General features: G+C 38.1%; 1 protein-coding gene across 7 annotated transcripts in view; it reads right to left on the reverse strand.

Annotated features, from left to right (window-relative positions):
* Positions 1-18,962, reverse strand: part of LOC23687811 (CREB-binding protein) — an 80,366-nt gene extending 61,404 nt beyond the window's left edge. The window contains exons 1-3 of one of the 7 annotated variants that reach the window (XM_021839216.1): positions 18,787-18,962; positions 17,387-17,754; positions 41-258 (exon numbers count right to left, since the gene is read on the reverse strand). In XM_021839216.1, the coding sequence (XP_021694908.1) occupies positions 41-258; positions 17,387-17,438 (270 nt within the window). In that variant the 5' untranslated portion in view covers positions 17,439-17,754; positions 18,787-18,962. Of the gene's footprint in view, positions 1-40; positions 259-17,386 lie in introns of all 7 variants that reach the window. The other 6 variants (XM_021839217.1, XM_021839215.1, XM_021839214.1 and 3 more) reach the window with 6 other exon arrangements.
* Between the last annotated feature and the right edge of the window lie 4,909 nt (positions 18,963-23,871).

The following is a 23,871-nucleotide window of genomic DNA, read 5'->3' on the forward strand; positions in this document are numbered from 1 at the left end:
TTGTCCTGAAAACACATCGAGAGATAGGTAGGGGACTTACCTGCTGCTGCATGATATGGTTCAGCTGCTGTTGCCGCAGTGCCATTTGCTGGGCCATGTTGGATGTCCCCCCGGGGTCGTCGCCGCCATTCATTTGCGGTCCCGGACCGGGCCCCGGAGGTTTATTGCCGCCGGCCAGCGAATCGACCCACGTATTGTCGACCATCAGCTCGTCCGGGAGGTGGCTCTCCAGGTCGAACATCTGGTCGATGATCATTTCTGGGAGGGGGAGAGAAGGCAGAGGAAGTGTGTTATTAAGAGCAAAAACGTGCTTCGGGTTTAGGATCATGTGTAGTACAACGAATGTGTAAATCCATTGGAGGCCCCGCGTTTTTCCAAACGTTCATCGGCTTTGGGCGAAGGCTATGCAAGCTCTTTTAACTCTAAATATAATGTGAGGTGCCCATGCAAATTTAGAATTCTATCGTACTTTACCTGATCAGTGACATTATTATTGAAGCCAAAAAGAGAAAAAGGTCGAATTACAACGCGGTTTCGTTGTTCCGTACAAAAAAAAAAGATGTTTTACTTGTGACCCGAGTCTCAGGCTAACCGAAAGGCTATCTTGGCGGCACCAATACTCAACTACCTGAAAAGCACTTTGCATCAGGTCGAACCGAGCATAGAAATGCACGGCACCAACTATCCTAGCTTGAATAACGGATCATTGAAGGTAAAAAAAAATTCTGCACTCACCGCTCCTAACAAAGGCACCAACGTATATGTGATTAAACATTGTGACGGCATTTCTGTTTTGTCAAACACACAAGATTATGGTGTTATCTACACGCAAAAAAATTGTGCTGTAAAAACTACCATTTTAGGGAATTAACTTAAGCGCTCGCACCGGCAATTTTCAGCAGACCAGAAATGCGCTTGATTTTACCATGTCTGTAGTCGAAATCGAATTGATGAAAATAACTTCTGTCAAATGTACCAGTAATGCGGCGGGATGTACCATAAACATAGTAATTTATTCTGAAATTCCATGGTAGTTTCAAGAATGGGCGTAGTCAGCTACAATAGTAGTTTTTACCACAGAATTTTTTTCCGTGTATGCTTTTTTCGTAAAGGCTATTTCAAGACTAACAATTCAAAAGGCCTTATCTCCAAAAAGTAAACAATGAGAAAAATGCAATCTTGTTTTGTCAAACAATAAATCAAATTTAAATTATGAATTTAAGCATTGTATGTTATTTTATCGTCCAGAAAGTCGATGGATAAACTGATTTATAGCTATGAATATTCATTACTATCATTTTAGCAAAAAATCCAGCTAAAAAAACGAGTCAAAGGAAATGAGGCTTTTCTTTCACCAAAAGCTGTGCAGCCCTTTTCATTTGTGCCCATATACGCCGGCCGACGCTGATGAGGCCTGTGAGTTGACGCCTTTGTTTACTCTAAAATGTGTTGAGGCCTTCTAGTTGTGGCTTGTTTTTTCATCATCTTCAGATGTGGCCTTTTGAAAATCATTCAATATTCATGATAAAATACGATAATTGAAGTGTAGAAGAGTGTTACGTGGTAAAGCAAGGTACATGGGATCTCTGCAGCAAGAGGAGATTCGTGCGGTCGATTAAGTATGTGATTTATTCAATCATCGTCATCGATAAACATAATGGATGTGCTAAGCGAGAGTGTCGTCGAGCAATTATATGGAAATATTTGCTCAATTGAAGTAATATTTCAATTGAACGTTATGTTTCATGTAATTGTAACAAAATCGTGTTGTTATCAATAAGTCGTGAAGTACAGACATGCTGACACAGGTATTATTAGGTAGTATGATACAAAATACATCACTCCACAGGAACCCGACGAAAAATTTGATTATGTTCGCTGTTGAGACTATCGCTGTGTAAAATAATACATGGAGCGGAGCGGCTGAAGTATAACTTGTATCTGCTTAGTAAATTTGAAACATTTTTTCGTAATTTTAGTTGCAATTTTGATGTTTGTTTAATAGGCCTCAACTCGGTTTCAAGTAAATATAGAAATGGGGCCTTTTTGGGAAAAGGCCGCATTTGCGATTAATATCCTAATTATCGGGAAATGAGATGGGGCCTTTTAGAAAAATGATAGTTTTTCAACTTTCATGCATATTTTTGCATGACTATTGCATGATACAGTAAGAATAGGCTCTTATACACTTAAATCAGCAGAAACCCGATTTGTTTACATTTTGGACTTGAGGCCTTTTCAATTGTTGGTCTTGATTTCGTTTATTTCAACAATCCATTAAGAAAAATGAAATTCCCTTTGGATTATCCGCAAACATTCAATTTCCAAATCGCTGCTTGACGTTATTCGATATCGTGAGCAAAATTTCGAACATTTTGTTTAGTCAAATTTATTGATTATCATTGTACGTGCAACTTCAACTTGGCGGTGTGCAGGAGAACGGTGTGTGGCGGCGGAGAATGAATCATGAGCTCGCTAGGCTCAACGGTGAACCCAGTGTCCAGAAGGTGGCAAAAGCCGGAATGGTGCGCTAGCCAGGACATGTTGCAAGACTACCGGACAACAACCCTGCAAAGATGGTGCTCGCGTCGAATCCGGTTGGTACAAGAAGGCGAGGAGCACAGCGAGCGAAGGGGCTTGATCAGGTACAAGATCTGGAGAGCGTGAGCTAAAATAGTAGAAGCATTAACCTAAGAATGCTAATGTCGCTGCTGTTCGTGTTACCAACATCTAGTTTGCCACGAACTGACAGCGTGAGTAACGGGCTTCAAAGTGTCAGATTAATTTTAAGAACCAAAACAACATCATGGTATAGAACAAACAATGTAAAACCATAATTTAAGGTAAAAAAAATTGAAATCAGTTTTGTGACAACTACGCCATTAGCGTTCTTCTTCTTCTTCTTTCTTCTTTCTGGCGTTACGTCCCAACATGGACAAAGCCTGCTTCTCAGTGGGACTTTCCAAGTTGATTCATATAAAATTAAGATTATCTGCAAAAATTAGGATTTTAAAAAACGTGGCGTAATTCTCTGCAAAACAGTAAAAATAGTAAAATTTTGAAGCCTAAATAAACTCTAAAATACCTAAAATTGAACAAGTTTAACAAAAAATCGAAAGGATTTTTAGCAGAGCTATCGTTTTGATTCATATTACACTTAAGGCCTCTTTGAAGTGTGAGCCACCTAAAAGCATATAAATTAAATGATTCTACACGATACCTCAGCATTATCATGCTATCAGGACAGTTACAGTTAAATTTCAATAAATACAAATGTGTGCCCTTTTCATGATTCTTATTCCGTACACCACCTCACTTTTGCTTCTTTTTCCGGACAGCTCGTGAAAAGCAAAGTTGGAAAAGTTAAATCTTTAAATAACCGCTATCAGCCATTAGATAAATGTCAAAACTAGTTGAGCATTGTAAACTTTCATGGATTGCTATGGAAAAAAAATAATTAAAACGAGTTTTCAAATTGGTAGCTTTTGAACGGCAAAACATTTCAAATGAAACATTTCCCATACAAAGTTGAGTGTCCGGAAATTGAATCAGAACGGTACTAAAGGGATGTCGGCTAAAATGTAGGCTGTTTTAACGAAGAAGTACTTGAAATGCCGTTTTAAAGTGCCAAATGCGAACAAAGGTGCAAACTACACCTTATTTTCAAGAAAATCGCTGAAGCATGCGATAAATACGATTTAGCTGTAATATGGGGGTATATGTAGAACTATATGCGTTAATTATTTAGAGCTTCGATCCCTTGGTAGTTGAGATTCTGTATGACGTTCGATTTTTTGAAGACGATCCAACAGTGGTGTGGTACTCAGGCTAGGATATACTGCGTGCCATATAAAGGTTTTAATCAACGATACGAATCGCATAAAACAATCAAGAAGTCCCGGAAATTCTTAGCTGAGTCGGGCAATTTCCAAACTGGATTCATGGAAAACTTTTATGGGACCCTGGGTCTTTCTAGTGGGCTTCTAATAATTTTCAGCGGATTCATGAGAAGACTGAGTGGGATCTAGGGATTCTTAGCGGACATTAGGGGTTTCCTGTGCGATCCGGAGCTGATATCTATTAGTAGCCTAGAAACAGTTACAGACCACCTAACAGACACTTGAGAGTTTCCATCAAAGACTTCCATCAACATCACAGTAGAATCTTAGAATTCTCAACGATATTTCCACAATTCCTAGCGATCTTTTGTCTTGGGCATATATCAATTCATATCGGGTTGCTAAGCATTCTAGACGTGTTGCTGTGTATTCTTATGGAGATGCTTCAGCGTCCCGGCGGGTTTCTAACGCGCACCTGGAGATTTACATAGGACATTCATGGTGGTTTCATAGCGGAATTCTTTTAATTTTCGTTGATTTCATATGGTAGATTCATAACATATACCAAGCTGAACCTCTAAAACACAATAGAAAATCGTTTTGAAGTTAAACCATATTTACTGCCCATATTTGCACAACAGTCCCATGTTGGAAAACAACAAACTGAAAAAAGGCGATTGAAATGTGGAAACAATTTCGCTCCATTTTGAGTCTCTATTTGGCCTAAAATGTGTTATACAGTGGCCCAATTTCATATTCGTACAGGATACTGTTTCCACATAAAGTTAGTAAAAAACTATTAAATGAAGTATTGAGCTACAAATACTTTATCCATATTGAAGGTAATAGGTGTCATCTATTGTTTGCCAATCACAAAATGTTTCCATTCACATTCATCTTTGGATTAATTGAAAAGTATTGAATTGATGTCTAAAATTCACCCAATTCCATATTCGTACACCTACCAAAATTCAAACGCACAACGTTCAAAACTAAATTTAGAAGCTCTATTTTATTACTGAAGTGCTTTATTATGATGTTCAGATGTAGTGAAATACATTTGGACAATTTATTAGTGGACATATATGAAATTTAGGTAAAATTATGAGAAATGCCAGTTTTCCAATGATTTTTGCAATAAAATCCAATAATTCGAACAATAACGTTTATTTTTGTCATTGGATCCAATCTATAGATTATATTCGTAAGCTCTGATAGAAATTTAGTTGAAATATATACGGTTTACAGAAATCATAAACAGTTTTTATCCCTTTTGAGTTTAGAAAATTGTTGTGCCATAACTTCAAAACTCTTCTAAAATGATAGTTTTAATCAATGTAAACCAAATTTTCATTCTTAACAACAGGTAAAGGTTAATTTTGAACTTGTCTGTAAAAAGAATTTGAACTACGAACTTCGTTTTACAATAAAGTACCCTGAACTTCGCTGTACATACCTCCATATAATTGATGTCATGGTAATATTCAATTATCTTCGAAATAATATTCAAATTATATTCAAAATAGCACCCTATTTTGCAATTTATTGATTTTATAAGAAAAATACAAAATAACTTGAATGAGCAGAGAGCATCGATATACTATTTAATAGAATATATCCTGTTGATTTCATCATTTTTAAAAACGTTTGTGTTGCGGTTATAGCAATAATATTTATTCTATAAATCTCTATAATCATGTTTGGTAGTAAAATGTGAATTAAAAATGATAATTACGCAATGTTTTGATAGGAATATTAACTATGGATTATGTATATACATTTAGGAGCCAAACATGAAGAAATAGACTAAAATTTTTGGTTTTGGATTTGTTATAAATGTTATATTACCTAAGATTCAAAGTATAAGTTGTCGATATCCACTCCTAACTACTCCAAAACTGATTATAATTTTTTGTAACTTGTGCAATATTCGCAGTTATCATTCTTAAGGAAGTGATGTTGAAAAAAAATGCTATTTATTGTTCGACTTACCGAATATTTTAGCAAAAAACATGGTAAAACTGGTATTTTTATTAAATTTACTTAAGTTTCAAATAAGCCCGCTTATAAATTTTGCATATGTATTCTACTGCATATGAACAACACAACGAAGAGCTTAAGTAATCATCTAGTCCATTAAAAATTAGTTTTGATTGCTGTATATTTCTTTTTTGTTAGGTGTACGAATATGGAATTGGGCCAATTATAGACACAATCTCAATACTTTTCCATTATTCCAAAGATTTAAGCAAATGAATACAGTTTGTCATTGTCAAACAATAGATGACACCTATAACCTTCATTATTGATAAAGTACATCGAAGTCCATGAACCATTTAATAGTTTTATACCAACTTGATATGGAAACAGTGCCCCGTACGAAAATGAAATTGAGTCACTGTATTTCTACATATCAGTATTTGTTGAACAAACCTAATGAATTTCTTTTGAATTCAAGTTGAAAAATTTCCTTAAAAATTCACAAAAATCGTAGCGAGACTGTTATGCGAATATATACAATATATGTGCATACCAGTCCCATTGTGTTCGTCGACAGCTACTAAAACACTGGTTGTTTCATTTGCTATTTATGTTTTTTGGCCATAAACAAAAAATACAGTCAACCCTCCATGAGCCGATGCTCCATTACTCGATATCGACTCATGGAACCATACTAAAATCATAAAATCATGGTTACTATGATGGTCCCTTCAAACAGCTTTCCATGACTTGATATTTCCATGAGTCAATGGTCCCTTCAATATCGACTCATGGAGGTTTGACTGTAGTTATTATATTACAGTCAACTCTCCCTAAATCGATATTAAGGCGACTGTCGAGTTAGGGAAATATCGTGTTAAAAAAAACGTAGATTTAAAATACAGAGGCTCGTGGGATGATGCCCAGCCAAAGTCTTTCTGTATTTTCCTTATAAGCAGATGAAGAAGACGATAACCGATGGTTTTTATATGGAAATCTTGCTTTCGCGTTGAAAAGCAGGGATGAGAAAAGTACTGGAGCAAACATTTACCGCCTCTACATTTACATCTTTCTACACGACCATCAAAATCCAAAGCAAACCATGACGGTTCAAAACAAAAAATGTCACGGCTCTTCAAAAAATGTAATCTTCTTCTTCCTAACGTTTTTCAACCCCGAATGCGAAATGACTCGAGCACAGTGGTGACACGATTTTTGCGGTTTTCGGGGTTTTGCATTTTTGCTCGATAAAGGCAGTATGAAATTGAACTTGTTTATATGTATCGTAACGGAATGATTGTGGTCTTTCTGTTAGAGCTAATAGATTTCAATTAGTTGAAAATACAAGCGAAATATTAGCGATTGAATGATTTAACACTTTTTTCAATCATTCAGCTTGGAATGGCTGCCCGAAAATGGTCATAGTGGAGAGACAAAAACAGTCAAGCAGTGTGTGAACCGTTGGCAGCGCAACGCCTGATGGTATTGATGCTGCTGCTGCTTTGTGTTTTGGTGGAATGGCAGAATCGATGAACTGTGGTGAATTGTGGTCACAGTTCCCAAGACTGCTCCCAAGCAAGTACCTTCTTGACACTTGAGGCAATTTTACCAGTTATAGAAAAACACAAAAATAAGTTCCGGTTCAATATTCCTGAGCTCCAGCAAAGTAAGTAGCTATAGAAGTAGGTTTACAAAATTTGTAGAATGAACTTAATTTTATTTTATACTAGTGGTCCCGGCAAACTTCGTCTAGCCATCAAGTAGGCTGTTGAAAAATCCATCCCGTCCCATATAAAATGACAGTTCCGTTCACGCTCGTTTTTTTTCTACTTTTCCGGTGAATATCCTGAGACTTAAATACATATAAACACGTCGGAACCCCTGACGAACAAAACGGAGAAAGAATCATTCAAATCCGTTAACCCGTTCGTGAGCCATTTCGTGACATACAAACACCATTCCATTTTTATTTATATAGATTTGTGTTCCTCATTTATTTTTATCCCCCTCGTACCACCCAAATGGATACGGATATAAAAGAAGACAAAGAACATCGGCTCATGGAGGTTTTACTGTATAATTGATTTCCCTTTACTACGCTACATATCAGTGGATAACTAGTAGTATCGAGAGACCGTATGTAGTACTAGAAGTGGTACCCATTCTGAGCCCGACCACTGTGTCTTTTTACGGACTTTGATGTGACTGTTATGCGAATATTTTCAGGATGGGACAACACAAGAGGGGTTTGTTTTTGTACAAGTTAGGAACAAAGGCTACTTTTTTAGGAGTTTTTATCGAGCTTCCAACGATGTTGAGTTGATTTATGCAAAAAACGCATATCGGTCAAAAGTCGACATGTGACTGTTATGCGATTATACGCAGTTTATTCTATACAAAATGACGGGTCGCACTTATAGATCATATGGACCTTACGCGGCTCGGTTTCGAAAAATACTTTTGACTGTCTCTTTTGTCAATCATTCGATATGAGATGCTCTACCTTGCATCTAATCTAATCTAAGCGCTTGCACAGCCAATATTGAAAAGCATCCTGGAAATACCTAAATTTATTCAGGTATTTTCTTGTCATATGAGATGCTCTACCTTGCATGAAACAAAATTTTAAACAGTAATTTTTTGAAACGTCAAACACGAACAAAAACGATGCAGGCGCTGCGGGTGGTAGATTGGCCACCTACCATGCATTTGAATCGACCGTTAAAAAGGTGGTCGATGGGCACCGATGAGAGTGTGACGTCCATTACTTTCACCCAGGGCTATTAAATGTCATGAATATCACGTGACTTTGACAATTGAATATTGCTAATAACATCGTTCCCTGTGAAAAAAGTAATCGGAAAATGTTTTTCCCGGTAACTAGAATGTCCATCCCGGGACAAAAAATCCCGGGATTTGATAAATTTCGGGATTTCCCGTTTCCCGGGATATTAGTTTTGACATCCCGGGATTCCCGAAATGTACATAGAATTTGATTAAAGCCACTAAATTTCATTAATGAACAATGACATTTTTCCTCACTATCAAGCCTTATATGATAAAATAGAAAAGCAAAATGAAAAAGAGTACAGTGCTGACCCGATTTTGTCAGCCCTCAATTTTGTCTGCCCCCGATTTTGTCTACCCCCGATTTTGTCAGATTTTTGACCCGATTTTGTCAGCCAATTTAAAATTTGTCCAAAAATTGTTATCGTCATGTTCTACCACGTTTGCATTAAAATTGATGATGATTTTTGATGTCATACACGCATGGGCGTAACCAGAGGGGGCAATGGCAATGCCTTTTATTAAGTGTTAAAAATCGATAATACCAATATAAGGGAGGGGGGGCTGATAAAAAAACTGGCTACGCCCATGTCCATCGCCCTCTTAAAAATCCATGTGACCATGTAACACGTCAAAATTTGAAAAATCGGAACAAAATAAAATGACCCGATTTTGTCAGGTTCCCCATTTTGTCAGCCTAAAATTCATCGAGGGGCTGACAAAATCGGGTCCTAACTGTAATTATTTTCATGAAAAACTAATTTACCGAGTGAGAAACACCTTTTTTTTGGAGTTACAGAGTAGTTTTAAGGTGAAGATGAATCGAAGCCAAACCTCAAATTGTCAAGAGCACGGATCTGGAGAACCAAACAACCATCCGAGCTAAGAACTCCATCGATTGGTCACCACCAACTAGTAACCAAACGACCAAGTTTTCAGCTCAAACGGATGCTTGGCTCCTCAGATCCGTGCTCTCGAAAACCCGAAAACCGGCTTCGATTCATCTTCACCTTAACGCTTTACTCTTCAATATTAGCCGTTTTCGTAAGCCTAGACTGAGAAAGCAAATTTGAAACTACAGGGTCTCTGCAAATTATCCGTACAAAACTTTGAAGACATTGACTCATTTCCGATTTCAAATATTCGTAAACCCAAGCCAAAGGTGTTAAGTGGTATTGAAGGGAGCTACTTTTCGAGATTTATGACGGAAGAGAAATGTCCATAGAACTCACTGGATTTAAACCGTATAATTTTCTGTTTTCCTGCCTTACTTGAAGCCACTAAACTGTAGGTTACCCTTAATAATAATAGGACATTTGGATTTATCTGTTTTAGGTTTTTGAGCGAAAACATCTCTAGTATGACTCATCAAGAAAAACGTCTCCGAAAAAAAATTGCCTGTCTCAGTAAGAAACAATTGTTCAATGCGAGATCATCTTTCTCATGTTTTGCTGTTCGGATAATTTACGGACACCCTGTACACCTATACTTCATTCGATAATTTTCAGTAATTAACTTTTTGCATGATATTCTACAATACCTTCAATGATCTTTAATCATTTTTTGCTTTAAAGTTTTGATGATCTTTCCAATGTTCGGAGCCCATTTTTTTTATTCCATTTTCCTTTATAAGTGTTATAAACAATTTGTAAAAAATCCTAGCAAACCTATAATTAGTCAAGCTAAGTTTTGATTTATGTTAAGTTACTTCATCAGAATAGGAAAGTAATATATGAAATGTGATTTGTTATAATCACCATACATATTACCTTGGAAAGTTACATTATCTTTTTATTTCCTCAAAAAACATTGTACTGTTGAATTTCTACTTCCATTTCAACCAAAATACTAGTTTTACTGAAAATTCTACTCAGATTTTTGTCCCGAATCCCGGGACGAGTAAAATGGCCGGGAAATGGATACTGATGCGATATTTCGCATAGTAAGTTGCTATAAGCATTTCAAATTAGCATAATTTTTCACATTTAACAGCACTACTTTCACCGCTCCATTGTATGGAGAGACGAGGTGACTAAACCACGAATCAAAACAAAAACTACTTGAGTCGATTTAAACTGATACAAAAAGGTCGTAAGTAACTAAATGGAAAAGCCTCTAATTTTGTCATACATTTTTTGTGGGGAACGATAGGAACTACTCATTATTTAAAAGTGAGCTGATTACATGAAAAATTTAAGCGATAATGCACGGCGATAAAATTTGAAAAGGGGGATCAATTTTAAAAAAGTTTTAGAAGCAAGCTTGTGATTCTTCTAAATTAATTTTCTCAAATCCGTATGGATGTTACTTACGTCGATTTGGAAAAGTAATCGAGAATTATTGAAAATGGAGTGAAAGGAAAGGGTTCCGTTTATGGCCATTGGAAATTTCGACTTTGTTGCCAAAAACGGAAACCCGCTGTATTTTAGTATGACGATAAGAATTTTATCTATTTTACCCCTCGAAATATCAAAATACAGTACTGAACCGATTTTGACTGCCCCGAAATTTGTCAAAAAAATGTTCTCGTCATGTTCTAGAATGTTTACAATAAAATTGATGATGATGTTTGATGTCATGAGCGTAACCAGAGAGGGCTAAGGCAATGCTTACTTCCCTCTAAACGATACAAAAATACAGGTCGGACTCGATTATCCGGAGTATCGATTTTTTTTTCACTCCGGATAATCGAATCACTAATGAAAAAAATGAAACCTTTGACAAAAGCAGAGGCGACTCGTAACCTCACTTTTTACCTGTTCTACGAATCTGAAAATGGATAATTCGGCAAATTTAGTTTATAAAACACAAAGTAAATGGTTGTAATCTTCCTTTCTAACAAAGCTCTATTCTTTAGATGCTAATTTGTTTCTGAAAATCCAGAATTTGTAATCGTGGAACAGGTAGATTTGAGGTTAGGGAATCGCCACTGGACAAAAGAACTGAAATATTATCTTTTTTCGTTATTTATTTATAGTATAACGGGGTAATCATATTTTTTTTATAGGAACAATAGAAGTCTTAAGAAGAAAAAAAAAACATTTTTTTTTTACCAGCATGATGAAATTCTTCCTGGGATTTTCTTGATAAAATGCTAATATAACTGAAAAACCCTCGAATCTCTGAATAATGTCCTACAAGCCTTTGTGAAGAAACACGGAGAAACTCCCTGGAGAAATTTAAGTATGAATAATTAGAAAAATACCTGTAAGAATGGCTGTAGTAATAACTGATGTGGAACGTTGAATGAAATTTTGAAGAGTCCATGGAGTTTGGAAACATTTTTTGAGAAATTATTCGAGAAATCCACAGCAATAATATTTTGATGATATGCTGGAGAAATTCTAAGGAACTTAATGAGAAATTCCAGGTTAATTTTTTAAGGAATTCTTGGAAAAGTTTATAAAAGATTTCATTGAATGATGCCTGAAGGAATTTTCGGAGAAATTTCTGAAAGTAATCGTGGATGATTTAAAACAAAAAAATGAAAAATCGGCATAGGAATTTTGGTAGGGTTTCTTGGAAAAATGTGGAGAGAAAGAATAAACCTTTGTGGACGAACTTCTTTACACTGAGGAAACGGAACGTATGAGGTACATAAGAATTTCTTATGGAATAACGACATAAGAAGTATTTTGTTCTTCATTCGAGAATCTTATAACCAGGGTTGGGAAAAAATCTGAAATTCACTCTACAGTAGCCAAGCAAAGCCAATCACAGTCAGCGAAGCCAGTGAAACTCACCCCATCGCTGCTGTAGGCAAAATGCCTTGAAAATAGCAAAACACCCGTTGCTAAGGGCAACCCAAAACTACTGTAGAAAAATGTTCTATTTCCCGCTGCATTTCCCGCATTTAGAGCCTTCAATGACACTCATGATTTAGAAAATTCGTGCACCCAACATAGGCTACTTGATGAGATTCACGTTTTTGAACTACTGTACTGGAGAGCCACGTGATTTTCGCAAAAATTCAAGCCTACTACTATTACCATTCCCAGCACTGCTTATAACATTCCACAACAGACTTATGAAATAACACTCATTACATAGACAGATATAATTCCATAAGAAACTCTTTTTGGGTATCAAACGCATTGATCATTGGCATTCATAAGACAATCTAATGGAGTACGATTTTCTTAACAATATCATACGAAAATCTTATGGATTACGTGGAGAGATGCTAAAAACAAAATATTCACGATTGAGATTCATAAGCGCACGTATGACAATGATTAGTAACACTTATGAAAAACAGTCGACTTCCTATCAAAAACCACGTAAGAATTTCATACGAAATTCTTTTGGAATAAAGACATAAGAAGCATCTAATGAGATTCATATCTCGATAGATTGGTACTGTGGTAAAGTACGTGGCTCTCAATCAGAAGATTCTTGAATCGAATCTTGCTACAGCAAATTTCCTTTCCCTCCTCTTGGTTATGCGACCTTGCCGCGATGGGAGGGCATAATCCATTAGCCCATATGATGGAAACCAAAGGCGTAACCTGTAGTGGTGGTATCACATTTTGGCACTTTTTGCTTAAAGCCGCGTCATAATTCATATGGCATAGACGCAATAATATCTCGGATGTGATCCAACGGACATTCTGCGTCATTGATAGAATTGATGCCCATTTCAAATAATTAATCTATTCGAAGTGGACATTAATACTATTGGTGACGTTCAGTTTGCCTTTTGCTAACCAGAATGATCCGTAGCCACTCTTACTATTAGCTAGTTAGATACATCGTTATCATATACGACGTAGGGAATACATAGGAACTCTTAGGAAAATGACTAGTAGATTCACTGAGTAGAAATAAGTGGCGACAATCTTATTTTAATATGGTTTTTACATTGCCATAATAAGAAATACCTTTTTTTGTAACAGCGGTATAAATAATCTAATTCCAGCTTCATTTTCGCAAAATTTACAAGTAGAAAGTAGGCGTTGTGAAGCATTGCATTTGCCACCGAAAAGTGAATCATGTAGGAGACTGTAATAGAAGCCTAAGGTAACTTTACTCTTCAATATTCACTATAAAATGACTATGGAAAGTAAGACGCTGAGATCGATCATTAGGGTACACTTGCTAGTTTCGAAAAATTTTTGAACAGACAAGGAAAGCGACTTTTTTCTTTAAGGATATATGAACGTAATGAGCAATAAACACTTTTAACAACAAAAAATAAAATTAACTAGAACTACTACTAAACAGCCTAATTTTGTTAAAACTTGATGACAATTGACATTTAAGACTCTAATCTTACGTAAAAGACAGGAGTAATCAGAATAGCACTTGAATGACAAATTATTCAAAACCATTTCGACTAGACAGTATTAGTAATGACACTACTACACAACTATTTCAAACAAATTCTGATGGAGCTGCTGATTTTCACAATGCTTCCTTTTCTCAGAAGCAAGGGAATATGGGCACTTTTCAAAAACTACCACGTCACAATACTAATAAAAAACAGTGTTCATGTGGGCGCCATTGCCTAGTCCGTCTGAGTATTGGTCCTGGTAGAGGGGAAACTTGGCAAAAGCCAGACCGAGGGTTCAGCCTTGACAAGTTAAGCTGTCAGGCAGCTCCAACTGAATACCATACAAAAAAAAAAAAAAAAAAAAAAAAAAAAAAAAAAAAAAAAAAAAAAAGAAGCATCTAATGAGATTCATAAGAAAAACTTGTGAACTTCCATCGATTATTGCGTTCATAATACAAATAGGTATAATATCATAAGATACTCTTATGAAGGATCATAGATATCAATTATGGAAGTATTTAGGACCATTATGTATTTAGAGAATCGCTCTTTGAATTTAGGAAAATAAAGATATTCATAAGATCTCTAATGATAACGACAAGACTTTCTTGTGAATATCGGACGTTTTGTGTTTCATAAGAATCTTATGAAAGAGAGAAAACCAGTCTAGAAATCAATTCACAAGCGTTCTCTTATGAAATTCGTACGCAATTTCTGGCTCAGTGATGAGATGTTTAAAAAAAATATGTGGAGGAAATCCTGGGATAATCGCTGTCATTTTTTTTTTCAGAGTGATCTATGTGAAAATTACTGTAGGTAATAATGTTGCACTGCTCTGCGATTTTTTTGACAAAAGCATCCCTTAAGAAATTGCTGGTAGCATTCCTGGAGAAGTTCATAAAGGTATTCCAGAAACAATCTATAGAATATCTGAAGCATACCTTGAAGTTGCTTCCAGAACTTGTGGAATAGTCAATACATTTTTTTAAACAAATTTGCATTTACCAACTGATCCAAGTTCTAAAAATAATTAAAATCGTTAAACATAAATAAAGACTGAACTATGAACATCTCTAGTAGCACCTTGATAGTGGCGCTGTCGAAAATTTTAATAATTCTCGATTACTTTTTCAAATCGACGTAAGTAACTTTTATACGGTTTTGAGAAAATTAATTAGAAAAAATCACAATCTATCTTCTAAAACTGTTTTAAAATGAATCACCTTTTTAACATTTTTTTGCCGTGTACTTCGCTCAAATTTTGCATACACTCAGCTCACGTTCAAAAACTAGGTAGTTTCTATTATTTCCCACAAAAATAATTATAAGAAAATGATAAGCCGTTTCATTCAGTTACTTTCGACGTTTTTCTACCAGTGTAAAATCGGCTCAAGTAGTGTTTTGTTTTGATTCGTGGTTAAGTCACTTTGTCTCTCCATACAGCGGGGCGGCGAAAGTAGTGGTTAGGTTGCAAAAGTTGAAAATGTTACTTTCGTCGTTTTGTAAATCCGGAAATTAAACGTTCTAAAAGTGAAAAGTTGAGTTGGTACAGAGCGGTACGTGTAGAATTCCGCCTGCTTAACACGTAGGATCGATAAAGTAAGTTTGTATACTCTTTTGACTTGAGTCTGTATGAATAAGTTTTCGAGAATTGAAAAGATTTTATGTCACAAAAAGGACATATTCTATCTTGTTTTACTGATTCAAAATAATTTCTCTGATTATGGCCGAAATTCCCTGAGAATTCCAGGTTTTTCCAGGTTGAATAAAATTCCCTGATAATTCCAGGTTTTTCCAGGTAGTAGACACCCTGAAAAACTTGGGGAAGAATATTGTTGAGAATTATTTAATTTGCGGCCTTTCTTAACCTTTTGATTGTGTGCTGAAGTTTTCTGAGTCCGATACCCAGTATGGATTTGGTTCAGTACATCAAAGATTTCCTGATAGTTTGTTTACATCCCAAATTATTGAAACAAAGCATGCTTTTCAACATAAGCTGTGTTCAACGAGCTGCTTGAACTTGGTTGCAACCACTTGCGAGTCAGCTTTTGGTGTTCATTGAGCCACTCCAACCTACTTCGAGTCGCTCGGGTTTGTGTTCATTGAGCCGAGTCCAACCAACTCCGAGTCGCTCGAAACAGGTTGGAAGCTAGAGTCCGAGCTAGTTCAACCAGCTCGCAGTAGCTCGTGTTTTTGACGTTTAAAAACGTAAACATTGAGAAAAAAAAGCAAAATTCCGAAGCGATACGGATTGTTAAGTGCGCGAATTTTTTTTTCACGTGGAATTCCGGTAAATTCTCGAAAACTAATTCATACAGACTCAAGTCAAAAAGTATACAAACTTACTTTATCGATCCTACGTGTTAAGCAGGCGGAATTCTACACGTACCGCTCTGTACCAACTCAACTTTTCACTTTTAGAACGTTTAATTTCCGGATTTACAAAACGACGAAAGTAAGATTTTCAACTTTCGCAACCTAACCACTACTTTCGCCGCCCCGCTGTATGGAGAGATAAAGTGACTTAACCACGAATCAAAACAAAACACTACTTGAGCCGATTTTACACTGGTAGAAAAACGTCGAAAGTAACTGAATGAAACGGCTTATCATTTTCTTATAATTATTTTTGTGGGAAATAATAGAAACTACCTAGTTTTTGAACGTGAGCTGAGTGTATGCAAAATTTGAGCGAAGTACACGACAAAAAAATGTTAAAAAGGTGATTCATTTTAAAACAGTTTTAGAAGATAGATTGTGATTTTTCCTTATTAATTTACTCAAAACCGTATAAAACTTACTTACGTCGATTTGAAAAAGTAATCGAGAATTAGTAAAAAGAGTAAAAAGAGCGTTCATTGAGAAAGCAGCTTGGAGTTGCTCGAAGTAGCTTTGACAGTTATTTGTTGACAAAAAATACGAGCTAGTATAACCAACCCCGAGCAAGTTCGATCAAAGTCATTGAACACAGCTATAGTTTTGCTTTCATCAGTTCTTCCACAGATATTCCAATTCTAAAAACGGATCATTTCGGTCTGATTTCAGTCAATTTTTTCAACATTTTGTGGATATCTTCCAAGATTGCATAAACCTCGTCGCCAATGACTTCGAACATCAACATCCAAACGCTATCTGCGGAAAGGTGAGTTCCCGCAGTTTGACCGATGAATGAATCACCTCTCATTTAAAGAGCACCTTATTCTCTCTCGATTCTCAATTTCCCCTCAAAATACTGCTCACCGAGACCTCAACTCACGAACACACCTGTACCCGCCTCGGCCCTTTGGTGTGCGTAAACGTGGCACGGATTGGCCGTGGCCGATTATCAACACAAAACAGGTGAGCGCCGGAGCGAGAGAGAGCCTAAAACTGTCTCTTCTCTTGATTGCTGCTAGACTGATCGCACTCACACCCACCCAAGAAAGAAGTTCCTCGGAACGGTTCCAGGAGATCGTCCTCCCGGAACAGAACTCGGATCACACACCGGAATTATCTGGGAACAACTTACCGTCTCGCATCTTGGCCCGCTTCAGCGGTGGTTCCTCCATGTGATCGGCCATCGTTCACTGCTTCACCGATGTAAATACGCGGAACGGAAAAAAATGCACTTGCGCTCCTCCCGAACGAACAAAACTTAAAAACACACTCGTGTACAACACTTTGCCTTTCTCCTCCCTCTCTCTCACTCTATGGTTAATCCTTTCACGGGTTTTTATTTTTCTGGTTCACAGTTTTTTGCTTTTGCCAGATTCCGGCGATTCAAACTTCTTGGACGAATTCAGCGCAAACTTTTGGCCTCTGGCCGCCGCACAATTCCTCTTCTGCTTTTGCTTCGGTCACTGTCTCTGCTGATTTTCATTTTGATCGCTGGAATTTCTTCTAGAAAGAAAGATTGCTAAGCCAGGGCTTTCTTCTTCACCGAACTACTGTTTCAAATTTATGGGGACGACGCACTACGATAAGGGACTTGCGAATTTCGCTTGTCGCCTCTTTTTACATTCACTATTCACTTTTGGTTGAACGAATTTGTTTTTATCCGCGCAATTTGGCGGCTGTCACTTTCCTCTTTTTTGACAGCAGCGACGAAAACGTCGTCGTCGATCGCGAAAACGTAAACACAACGCGCACTTGGATCTCCCCGCCTGCTGAAAAGCAACGCGGGGATTAAATCCGAAATTTTACCGTATTTTTCTAGGGGATTTTCTTTTTGGTGGCCCTCCGGCGGACATACACATTGAATGGCCACATTTTGAGCAGGGGACAGGTGGCCCCCGCGAAATAACGTACCAGCTCCGGCGAGGGTTTTCTGTTTTTGAGCACCGTTCGAAAACACGATTTTTTTTGTTCTAGATAAATTATTCACTTCACAAAAATTCACTAACTTTTTGGGGTCCTCGGGGGAATCGACTTTCAGTTCCAAAAATTGTCCATTGTGGATTTTCCTCTTCCGAGGAAAAAAAAATTGTGTTTCCCTCAAAATGCGCGACTCTCACTATTCGCGATTCGATTTCCGAGCTGCTTCGATCGTACACACTTTCTGCTCTTTACCGTCGTCGCGACGTAGAAATGGTCCGACGTTGGCCCAACATCGGTCCCTGCACTCGCACACCACCGCCACCAAGCAATGGCAGGCAATAATTCGAATCGCCAGGAAGAAAATCCGAGCACCGAAATTTCGATCGCGATTTTCCGCCGAATTCACTACCGGAAGTACCCCCGGAATCGGTCTCAAACGGACCAGCCTGTCGATGCGCATCGATTAAGTCCGGTCCGGACCCGCCTGGTGCCGCTCCGGAACCGAAAAATGGCCACGGAAAGTCCAGCGAAAAAACCTTTCCACCAAACCAAAGTCGCGAACAAGTCAAAATGGCGGCTGTTTGATGAGGAGGCGAACCGAACAACACACACTCTTTCCTTATTCTGCTTAGCGCTTGTACTGTGCTGTGGATGGGCCCTGCGCCTGCTATGATGATGATTATGCCTCTGTGTGAATCGTCGATGCTCTGCTTCTTCTGAAAATGCTGCACAAGGAGGAGCGCTGCTTTTCGCTTTTGGCTGGCTGCGGATTCGCTCTCACTCACTATACTGACCGTCCAAATCCGATGCCCGCTTTGACTTGCCGTGCTTTTGCTTCTGTGCTGCTGCGTTTTGTTCCTCTCTCTCTCACGTGCGTTCGCTCTCTCCATCGATTCCAATCCAGACACACCACTCACCATCACCCATCTCACTCACTCTAACGCCGCACCCAATCTGACGTCACACTCACCACACCCCTAACCGCCACGCGTCAGAAAGAGCCAACAAATTCACCACTCCCAAACCTCACTTACACCCCTCATTGACCACGTCTGAAGTCGACCATCGCCAGTTTGATCGAGAAAGGAAAATGTCCGCCGCTAAAATTTTGCTCACGTGATGTTGCGTCGATGAACCGTGAGGCGGCGCCACCGGTCCATCAGCGAAATCGACCGCACAGAGACTGCGCTCCACGGAAGGTTCTGGACGATTCGATCTTCCCACATCAAACACATAATTTCCTTCCTCACTATCAAACCATTTCGAGGAAATTTTGAAAACACAAGCGATTTCTGCGCATGGAGTGATTTTTGAGCGACAATAGGCGAATTTTCCCGATGGAAATTATCAGAGCAAAATTTGACGCACTGACACGTCGTCCAGAGTGGGATGACGGGGCGCACCCTCACGATGTCGACGAAAGGGTGGAGAAATCGATCGAGGGGGTTCGTGTCCGTGGATGACGACCGTTCGTCGACGAGTCGATTTTCGCGATTGTGAACACGGACAGTGGGAGTTTCAAAAAATAGGTCAAAACTATTAAATCGTTGTAAAGAGCTGAAGAACATTCCACACTGAGCCAACTCCCTCGTTGTATTATGTTATATGCTGTACACTCGCAAACAAATTGTGCGGTAGAAACTAGGCGATTAACTTATGCGCTCACACCGACAATTTCCAGCAGACCACAAATAGAGTTACATATTTGGGATGGTACACAAATTATGTCACGCTAAATTTCAACTTTTTCGACCCCCTCCCCCCCTTTGTCACACTTTTTGTATGAGTCCTGCGAAAATTTTGTAAGGCATGTCACGCTTGGCTCGACCCCCTCCCCCGCCTTGAAGCGTAATTTGTGCATGATCCCTTTCTCAGGAGCACAGAAATGTACCACGCTATGTCTGAACCAGACGATTATAAAAATCGAATGTACATCGGATTTTTTCTCACTAGAGATCAGTATTTGGTCTATATTTTCATAATCGGAAGGTTTTAAAATATTCCATCGGTGAAATTTTTTTCATATATTTTGTATGGGCTAAAATGCGTCGAACAACGGGATTTTCATGGGTTTTGGTATGTAAAATAGCTAAAAAGTGGAAAAAATCAAATGGAACGCCGTGGAACGGAACGCAGAATCAAAACAAAACAGTTAAAGAGGTAACCAGAAACACGTTCCTAGGGTGACTAGATGTTCAAATTAAAAATGGACCCCAATGGTTTGCATGAGGTACCGTTCAAATTAGCGGGGGTGCACGGTACAGCTATTTTCGCCTCGTTATGCAGGTGTCTAGATGGCTTACAAGATATGGTCGAAAACTCGCGATCCAAAAGTTACAATTTCGATCCTCGTTGAAAACTTTTGTAATCACTTTAATTATTGTGCTGAATTTTAAACTGCACATGTGACGGAGCACATGAGACCGCAGTGAGACACATCTCAATAAAAATGAGGCGCACCATATATTATAAAAGGTCTCACAATGTACAGCGCTTCCGTGCGCTTGCAAGCAATGAGGCTCCTGTACCTAAGGGCTTGTTCACAAATTTCATAACGTAGAAGGGTGTGGGTGGGTGTTCTGCTGGTGTTACGGCTCATACAAAATTTGTATAATATTCATACACTAAGCGTTACGAGGGGGTGGGTGGGTGTCAAAAATGGCCATTTTCAGCGTTATGAAATATGTGTTCATTCACAGCAGGCTACAGCAGGTGCACAGTAACTCTAACCACAAATGCGCATGATTTCACCATATCTGTAGTCGAAATCAGAATGACGAAAAAGATTTCTGTCACAGTGAGGATTCGCTCGTTGGGGGTCCGCTACATGGAATGATTCGATAGTTGGATGTTCGCTGGTTGAAAAAAAAATCAAAAAATCCAACTTAAAAGCACTCGAATGTCAGGAGAAGATGTCAAACTAACTTTGACGTCTGAGTACCGTCTCATTGAAGTCTCCATATATAGAACAAATGTGTATGTATATGTGCGTTTCGTGACGTTTTGCTCTCTAGAGGCGTTGGTCTGAAGCATTTTCACCAGCTGTCAGTCGTTCCAACTAACGGGTCGGATTCGCCAGATGGAAGGCAGTCGTGTTCCAACCAGCGAATTATAACCAGAAAGGTGAGTGGGATGTTCTACAAAGATGGTAATTTTCTCAGATATTCCATGGTAACTTTAAGAATGGGTTATTATTTGATTTAGTTGGTGTTACATCAATTAATTTGATAAAACCTCGTTAGGGGTCGTCCATAAATGATGTAGCTTTTTAGGGGGGAGGGGGTATTTACGAATTTGTGACGAAGTGTGACGAGGGGGAGGGAGGGGTCCTAGCTAGTGGACGTAGCATTTTGAATCAAGTCCGTAAAAAGAAAGGCGCTGAAAAAAAATGCATACAATTATTTTTTATCAAACTTCTTTTTTTTACTTATAAACTTGGGTTATAACATTATGATTAATAAATTTATAAATAAACAAAAAAAAAGTTAATTAAATTGATTAAAAATCAATGCTCTAACTACTTGGAGTACATTTTTTTGCCATTTGTTAACATGACATAAAATCAGCCGTTTTAGTATTATCCATATTTTCTGTTGGGGCTTTATGTCTTCAAGAAAATAACACATGCTATTCTTGGCAAATATTACAAAGATATTTATTCCGTGAATTATGCCTTCATTGTTGCAGGAGATCTCCATCAAATCAACTCATCATGTGTTTAGATATATCAATGCTCTTGCTGGAATAGCCTGAATATTGATGAGGATAATAGATTCGAATGTTATCAAAATTGCCCTATCATTAAATTTTCTCGGTAATTTGAAGAATTTTTATTATTTAACTGTTTAATTATAGGTTGTGTAAGATTATTTCAGTATGGAAACGATAATGAAATTCAACTGAAATATAAATAGAGATTATTGTTTTTGTATAATAATCGCTAAAATTTTCTAAACATTCCAAATATTTCAAGTGTAATCTTTTATGTATCTGGCCACTGTTTGCTAAAATGATTTGAAATTGGATAATTTAACGATGATTCTGTTTAAATTAATATATTTTCTTGATCATCTTCATTAAAATCGGTTTCCTAACAACGAATAATTAAAAAAAACAATCCTCTAATATAACGAAATTTTTGTTCAATATATTATAAAATATATTGGACCCTAACTCAACAGTAACGAGCTTCATCAATCCAATCAAAAATTTTTTTTTCACATTTTTTATAGTAAACTTGTTTTTCATTGTAAGAACAGCAAAAGTAATATAATTTAGCCTATATGAAACTGGAAACCAAAACCAAGGAAAATGTTGATTTAAAATTTTTCCAAATTACTTTTGAGCGCTACTGTATATCAAACTGTTAGATTAGATTATCCTTACATTTCAGTCAGTAATTAATATCAAACTTTGTATTGAACTTCTCCATTCCAATTTTTTGTTTCAACCCAGTCACTAAGGAAAACAAATAAAAAATATATAGGGGGGGGATGCTTGATATGCTACGTATTTTCCAGGGGGGAGTACCAGCATTTGTGACGAAATGTTACGAGGGGGGAGGGGGGTGTAAAAAATCAGTGAAAAAATATGCTACGTCATTTATGGACGGCCCCTTAACGATGTTACGCCAATTTACTCGGTCCATGGTTGTGTCTCTCCAACTTCGATTTTGGCCCACGTTCTTCAGATCTTGTTGCACCTGATCAAGCCACCTCGCTTGCTGTGCTCCCCGCCTTCTTGTGCCAACCAGATTCGACGAGAACACCATCTTTGCAGGATTGTTGCCCGGTAGTCTTGCATGTGTGCCCTGCTCAACGCACCCTTCTGGTTTTCGCAACCTTCTGGATACTGGGTTCACCGTTGAGTCTAGCGAGCTCGTGGTTCATGCTCCGCCGCTACACACTGCACTTTGCCAAATATCGTCCTAAGCACCCTTCGTTCGAACACTTCAAGTGCTTGCAGGTCCTCTTCCAGCATGGCCCATGCTTCATGTGCATAGAGGGCCACCGGTCTTATAAGCGTTTTGTACATGGTACATTTGGTGCGGGGGTGTATCTTTCTCGACCGCAGCTTCTTCTGGAATCCATAGTAGGCGCGACTTCCACTGATGATGCGTCTCCGTATTTCACGACTAACAGAAGTCTGTAAGTCGCAGACGAAATAGGCCTACCTGTCAAGATAAGCAACACATATTAGAGTTTAAAGGTATTTGCTCACCTTAGTGATTTTAGTATTTTATTTTTTTGCAAAAAGTGAAGTGTTAAAGTTCATTTGTAGTTTTTTAACATTGCTATCAATCATTAACAAGGATCCGAGGTAGACGAACTCATCAACCACCTCAAAAAAAATCCCCGTCTATCGTAACACTGCTTCCCAGGCGGGCTCTGTCGCGCTCGGTTCCGCTTATCAACATGTACTTTGTTTTTGACGCATTCACCACCAGGGCGATTTTTGTCGCTTCATGTTTCAGGCGGGTGTACAGGTCTGTTCCAAATGTTCTACCGACAATATCCATATCATCCACGAAGCAAACAAATTGGCTGGATCTTGTGAAAATCGTACCTCGGTTATTAAGCCCGGCTCTCCACATGACACCTTCTAGCGCAATGTTGAACAGCAGGCACGAAAGTCCATCACCCTGTCGAAGTCCCCGGCGGGATTCGAACGAACTGGAATGTTCGAGGCGATCGATGC

Source organism: Aedes aegypti, chromosome 1 (genome assembly GCF_002204515.2).
Source record: "Aedes aegypti strain LVP_AGWG chromosome 1, AaegL5.0 Primary Assembly, whole genome shotgun sequence".
NCBI lineage: Eukaryota > Metazoa > Arthropoda > Insecta > Diptera > Culicidae > Aedes > Aedes aegypti.